The sequence below is a fragment of the Urocitellus parryii genome, chromosome 15 (genome assembly GCF_045843805.1).
Source record: "Urocitellus parryii isolate mUroPar1 chromosome 15, mUroPar1.hap1, whole genome shotgun sequence".
In the NCBI taxonomy this organism is placed as follows: domain Eukaryota; kingdom Metazoa; phylum Chordata; class Mammalia; order Rodentia; family Sciuridae; genus Urocitellus; species Urocitellus parryii.
Genome location: NC_135545.1, coordinates 8003063 through 8010310, shown reverse-complemented (window position 1 = coordinate 8010310; position 7248 = coordinate 8003063). Strand labels below are relative to the sequence as shown.

The 7248-nt window shown below is 42.9% G+C and overlaps 1 protein-coding gene across 1 annotated transcript; it reads left to right on the top strand.

Annotated features, from left to right (window-relative positions):
* Positions 1-2777: 2777 nt before the first annotated feature.
* LOC144250273 (vomeronasal type-1 receptor 4-like) lies at positions 2778-3704 on the top strand. Its single transcript, XM_077792785.1, has one exon. The coding sequence runs from the start codon at positions 2778-2780 to the stop codon at positions 3702-3704; it is 927 nt and encodes a 308-aa protein (XP_077648911.1).
* Positions 3705-7248: the final 3544 nt, after the last annotated feature.

The following is a 7248-nucleotide window of genomic DNA, read 5'->3' as shown; positions in this document are numbered from 1 at the left end:
CTAGAGTTTTTTGATAATGTTTAAAAAAACCAAGTGTAAAGACCCAAAGTTTATTACATCTCAACAGAGCTTTGGCTATCAGGTATGTTTTTGGAGAGCCACATGACTTTCAGGATTGGTTTTTCCAATTCTCTGAAAACTGGTATTAGAATTTTCATTGAAATTCCATTGAATCCATGATCCAATTCAGTAGCCTGGGCATTGTCCCCACATTAATCATTTGTTTTTCCTGCCTAATTGCTGTGCTAGGACTTCAAGTATCATGCTGAGAAAAGAGGCAAGAGTGTGCTTATTAGAGGAAAAGCCTTTGGCTTGTTGGCATTGAGTATGATGTTGGGGTGACCTTCTCACTCATGGTCTTCACTATGTCAAGGTACACTCTTTCCATGCCTAAATTCTTGAGAGCTTTTATCATGAAATAATGTTGATGGTTTTTCATATCAATTGAGGATGTTGTGTCTGCATCTATTGGGAGGATCAATGGACTTCACATTTCCTTCTGCTAATATGAGCATCCATTTATTCAGTTGTGTGTTGATCCATACTTCACCCCCGGTGTAAATCCCAGTCCTTCAGGTTGAATGATCCTTTTAATGTGCTGTTGGATTCTGCTTGTTATGATTTTTTTAAAGTGCATGCAAGGATGTTCTTCAGAGACACTGACCAGTAACATTCTTACCACATAGTGTCCTTGCCAAGCCTTTGATTTGGGATAATACCATTTCTGCAAAATGAGTTTGGTACTAATTTTTGTGCTTATATATATATTTTCTTGATGTATGAGAGAATTAGTATTATTTTTCAAATGTTTGTTAAAACTCAGCATTGAAGAACTCCTGTCCCAAACTTATCATCAATCTACAATTTAAAAATACAGATCCCATCTTTCTCATTTGAGTTAACCCAGATAACCTATTTCTTTATGATTCATTCTTGGTAGTTGGCATGTTTCTAAAAGTTTATTCATTTTTTGTAATTCATTTAATTACTTAGAATACAACATTCATAAGAATCTCTGATCCTTTTTGGTTATACATTTTCCCTCTGCTCATCGAAGTGGGGCTGATCCCATTCAGCCACAAAGACTTGTGTATGAAATGTCCAGATGAGAGACTGATGTCATCCCTGGCCTCCTGCCCCTGGCCAGAGGGAGCGTGGACTACATCAATATAGAAGGGAATATTGTGAATAGATCTGGATGATAAAATCAGGAAATGGCAAATGTCCCAAGCAAGGAGAAAAGATGTCTAAAGGAAGATCTCTGGCTAGGGTGAGGAGGGAGAGAGGCCATGCCTTAGTGAAACTAGGGAAAATAAAATGATCAAAACATTTGAGGTTGAGCCTAAAATCATTATATCATGATTAAAGAAAAGATGCATTTTAAAAAATGAGAGTATGGTCGCCATGGTAATCTGTGACTAGTTCACAAATTCAAACCATTCAAAATCACAGCATTTAAACTGCATAGTTGGTGGAAGGCACAAAAGAACCTGTGGAGGAACAGGACACCAACACTGTGGGAGGTCAAAGAATAATTTGAATACTGATCCCTTAATAGGATAATGACAGTAGGATCCCTGCAGTACAGATCATGCCCAAGCAGGGATTGTGGTGAAAGTGTAGCCTGAGATGACCTGAGAATGTTCTCATGGACTTGCTCAGTGTGGAGACACATGTGAAATTGACCAGAGGTCCAGGAAGGACTATGGTTCATGTGAAGGAAGAACTGGGTCACAGAGAAAGTATCCCCAAGGAAATGAAATAGTGAAATAAACTCCAAAATCCAAGAAGCATGGTTGAGATATTGACCTCATTGTTAATCTAAATGAACATCCTATCGTTTCCTCTGCAATTACATTTCTGAAACTAATTCTGTTCCTATAAGAATCAGACAAAAATGCCAGACCAAAAAGTAGCTTTTATTCATGCTGCAGTCCTCAGGATGCAGGGTCCTTTGTTATCCTGGGTTATCAACCATGATGTGAGTGCTGGTTCTGCTGGACCTTCCATGTTATAGAGTTTGTGTGGAGCACTGGGGAATATTGAGCAGCAATCTTGGCCTCAGCCTTCTGCATTACAATAGCCCGGCCCAAGATGTGAGCACCACAAATGTCTCACATCATTGTAGTTTGACCCATGGGTACGAAGGGAGGTTGAAACCACTGTGTCTGATGAGTTTTTAACAGTTATCGACTTGGCAGAAGAGTGTGTGTCATGAAAATCCAACACAGAAGTGCACAGGGTAGTCTTCCTATTATAAGGATCGTGCTCTTTAGAAGGTTAAGAGTACAGAAATGTAGGTTGAAGATAAAACATAGTCTGGGGCTCAGAGGAATATGTGCCTTATAACCTGCACATTTGTCTTTCACACAGGCCACCTGTCCCCTGCTCAGTGTCCTAAATGCTTGATGTGCCTTGATTTCCACCTTCTTTGTCCACCTCCTGCTGTGATCTGTTGTTCCCAGGAATCCTTGGAATCCAGGCTCTGGAAGTGTCTCACCAGGCCCTGAAACACAGAGAACTGCTCATTCCATCATCTTCTTCTCCTCCTGAACCCTAATAGTATTGCAAATCTATGTCTTAAAAATAATTCTAAATAATTATTTTTCATTTGGGGCCTTATTTTCCTCACTAAAATCTTCTAAGCCATCAGTAAGATAATGTTCCTGGGCTGGTGTAACTCAATTCTCTGCACCTGCCCAGCATTCATGAAGACCTGGATTCTGTCCTAGGCACAGCAAGGTCATAATAAGGAGAAAATGTTCCCAAGTGACACAATGTTTGGTGTTTTTCTAGTCTCGCAGCTGTGCATGGGAGTCGCGGGGAACTTGTTCCTCTTCCTGTTGTACATGCACACCTTCTCAGTCCAGCGTCACATGAAGCTTATGGATCCCGTTTTTTCCCACCTCACCTTGGCCAATACCTTGACAATCACGTTCACATTGATACCACATATAGCATCATCCTTCAGAGTAAGACAATTTTTGGATGATGTTGGTTGCAAAGCAGTCCTGTATATGTACAGAGTGACTCGGGGTGTTTCCATCTGTACCACCTCTCTCCTGAGTGCCTTTCAAGCCATCACTGTCAGTCCCAGTTACTCTAAGTGGGCGTGGCTTAAATTTAAGCTCCGTACACAGATTTGTCCCTCGTTCCTTTTCTTCTGGATCATCAACATGCTTATATACATCCACGCCATCAAATCCATCACAGCCATTAGAAATTCCACTCTGGTAGGTCATGGCTATGTTCATGCATACTGTCAAACAGGACCGTTTGGAAAACACAGTTCATCATCATATGTTATTGTCATACTGGTTCGAGATCTGGTGTTTGTGGTCCTCATGCTCTGCACCAGCCTGTACATGGTGAATCTCCTCCACAGACACCACAGGAGAGCCAAGCACCTCCACAGCCCCTGCGTCTCCTCCCAGACATCTCCTGAACACAAAGCCACCCGCACCATCCTCCTACTTGTAGGTTGCTTTGTGGTCTTTTATTTTGCAAACAACTGTTTGACACTTTATTCCATTTACACACACAAGAAAATCCTAAGCCTAGAGGGGCTCAGTGGAGCTTTGTCTTCTTGCTACCCAACCATCTGCCCATTTTTGCTGATGAAAAATAATAAAATTGTTTCCCAATTCACTTCATCCTTTTCAGTGATGGGATTGAGAGGTTCCCAAAGGGCATTTGATGGCTAATCTGATGCCCCAGGATTTAGTCTGCAACAGGGCAGAGTCCCTAATGACTTATAGGGGAAAAGAAAGGCCACATTGCCCTTCAGCACTTCAAGTGGCATCAGGTTAAGTTCAATAGTCTACAAATTAAAATGCACTCAGAATTAAAAGGCTCAATTTGAACCAATGTAAAGAGATTACACCGATAATTTTCACTTTGTTTACATGCTTAATTTATATTTGAAAAAAGTATATACATTATATACCTACTATTCAAACTATTTTGTATGCTTCCATTTAGTCTTTTAAAAATACATCTATGAGAAAATGCAAAATTAGGTTTAGAGTTTGTATTCTACTTCTATTAGAGTGTGCTGGCCTAAGAAACTGCTCTGAATCCCACCAATGCTGATTGATCACCTTATAAATTCTAGGCACAACTGTAGAGCTTGGATGTACTCCAGTGTCCTCAGAGCATGAGACATCATAACCCAGGGGACTACACAGGCTCTTCAGGGTGCAGGGATCATATCTGTGATATGAGGAGAGCTCTACAAATAGAGCTGGGGAGGAGAACTGGGAGGCCTAGAGATTCACTCTGAGCATGCAGTGAGCTACCCTGTGTCATCTCTGACGTCTGCAGAAACTTCTCCACAGTGATGCCCACTCGAATTGGGATGGAGGGCTTCCTATCTGGATGCAGTCTCTCATGTCTGAGCTGACTTGTGTCTTCTCTCAGTCATTCTCCATGAGAGGCAGCGAGACCCTTCCATGTGCTGTCATCACGAACTTTGCAGACACTTTGTCCCACACCACTTTCCTTCACTTCCACCTCTCCTACCTGAAGTCCTTCTTCTATTGCAGTCAGGGTTTCACTCAGGTTTTCTGTGGTGGTCACAAGGTGATAGTTCGGTGGAACCTTGCCTGCTTTTCCACCACTGTGGCTCAGGATCCTCCCCCGGGGACATGCGATTCTTGGGCTTGGATCCCATGTGAAATTGCTCCCTTTTACTGTCTGTAGCTTTCTGTGGTTCAAACATGACTCCTAACACCAGAATGAGGTTTTTCCTTTGAATAAACTTATATTTTCCACAATTTTCACAATGTCTGCTTCCTCCTTCTGCTGCATCAGTCACAGTGCCATGTGGAAGTGCAGTTCAAGTACCTCCCGCTTAGGACAGTCCCTCAGTGAGTGATTCCTTCCAACAGCTCTTGGGTGTCCCTGGGCATTGTCACTTTGTCAGAATGTCTGAGCTGCATCCTGGAAGCTCCCCAGCCCTCTCTGCCTTCCTCCCTTCATGATGCTCTTGAGGAATGAAATCTCAAATTCATCTTCTCCTTCATCTTCTCTACTCCATCCAGGTTTAGCACAATCCAGCTGTCCTTCAAGGATACAGACCTGGTTATTTTTCTGTCTCTTCTAAGGAATTGCAACGCACGTCCTGAAATGTTACTGCTCCCTGAATTTTCACTGTGGACACACTCAGGTTCCCCACCTGGATCAGGAAACAGCATCAGCAGCTTCCTGAAGCCCCAGCAGGGCCTTCCCAGCTTCTGTCCCCTTAGATGTCCACCACTGGGCTCTAAACAGTACCCATGTCACCTCGCTTAAACCTGAGATCATGGATTTCACAGAGTCCCAAGAGCTGTACCTGAGACTTCTCAGGCTATAAGAGGTTCAGCATCCCCAGTCCAAACACCTGAAATCTGAAACACTTTGACCACTCTTATGGCATCATATGATATGGGACACTGCTGAAAACCACTTAAGTTCACTGCATATTTTCAAGGCAGAACAGAGGCAGAGTTGTAATCTAGGGTTTCGTTTAGTGGTTTTTCTTTTCTTTTCTTTTCTTTTGGCAAAATTAATTTTCTGGACCAGTTTTAGGTTCATAGAAGGACTGAATGTCACCTCCCCCCTTCCCTCTGTTCATACAGAAGCACAGCCTCCCTCTCTCAGTATCTCAGCATAGTGAAACACTTCTTGGAACTGAAGAACATAGACTGACATATCATCATTATCCAAACCCATAGTTCATAACAGGGTTCACTCTCAATGATGCTCCTTCTGTGGTTTTGTGTTTATGTGTGTTTTGGGGGGTATTGGTTATTGTACCCCAGAACAGTGTACCTATGCCTAGAACAGAAACTCTTCCAATTTTGAGGCAGAATCTTGCTAAACCACTGCGTCGGGCCCTGAACTTGCAATCCTCCTGACTCAGGCTTCTGAGTAGCTGGGATTACAGGTCTCAGCACCAGCCAGCCATTCATGGCTTTTGATACATGTGATGGCACGTGTACCCACAGAGTGCCAGAGGAAGGGCAAACTCTGCCCTAAACTCCATATCTGTACCTGTTCCCCCTCTTCTCCCCGTTTTTCGGTGTGCACAGGTTTATAATGGGTATTATACACTCTTCAGAGTATTCATCCTTTGATCAACACATAATGTCCTGCTATCTTGTGATCATGTGACTTAATGTCTATTTGTCTGATTCTGCCAAAGAAAATCTGCCCTCCTTAGGCTCTCATGTGCATGAAATCCTTCCCACTCCATTATATTCACCTGTGTCCTTGGTGTTTGGTGAAGCTCTCTGGGCAGCACACAGTTGAACTATGGATTTTCCACCTTCTGGAAACTTGGGGTTTGACTGGCAAGTTTAATCCTATGAATTTTCAAATAATTCCTGGTAGGAAAGGAGTGACTACTACCCCTTTGCTCTTTCAGTGTCATTCAGCTCTTCTAGACCCTCATTATCTCTACTGCTGCCTTCTTTTCTTGTTTGGTGGATTTGCCTTCTTCTTTATTTTTTGGATTGTACCCATTGATTTCCTTTTCATTTCCTATTGTGCATTTTCATGCTATGTATTTTCTACATAGAATTAATGGTTTTTTTCTAGCATACTCATACAAGGAATGCAGGTCAGCAGGAAAAAAAGGCAACCAGCAACTTCAAGTTTAAGGTCCGGAAATTGGAAAATCCCTCTAGAAGATAAAAATGTCAACTTGAGAAGAATTCATGCAGCATATGCCTTCTGCAAAAGCACAAGCCCATAACAACCCAAAGATTGGACTGGTAAATTTAAATCTGCACAATTTTCAGAAGGTGAAGGATATATGGGCAATGCAGGGATTTTTGGCCTTAGGAGAACTGACATTTCATTAGTCTTGGGAGCATGTATTTTAGGTGTTGAGAGACACTGACTTTATTTCACAATTCATCACGTTAGGAATGTGCTTTAGCTACATTTATTGAGCTTCTATCACAGGTTGCGTAGGAAACATTTCAGAGCTCAGTTCTGGAGCACTTCCCACGTCTCCACAATTCTGAAAGGAGAGACAGGTCCACACAGGCCACACGTGCTCCACAATGGCGGCTCCCTGTGCTGCGGGTGGCAGTTTACCCTGTGCCCTGCACCAGCCTGTGCTGCATGGAGCCTGGAGGAAGGTAAAACCCACTGTGGGCGGAGGAGGCACAGTGGCCTCCTGAGTCCTCAGGGTCCTGCTCAGGGTCAGCTTGGATCCAGGCTTGTGGTCATTTCCACCAGCTGTGTGGAAACTAGTCTTTA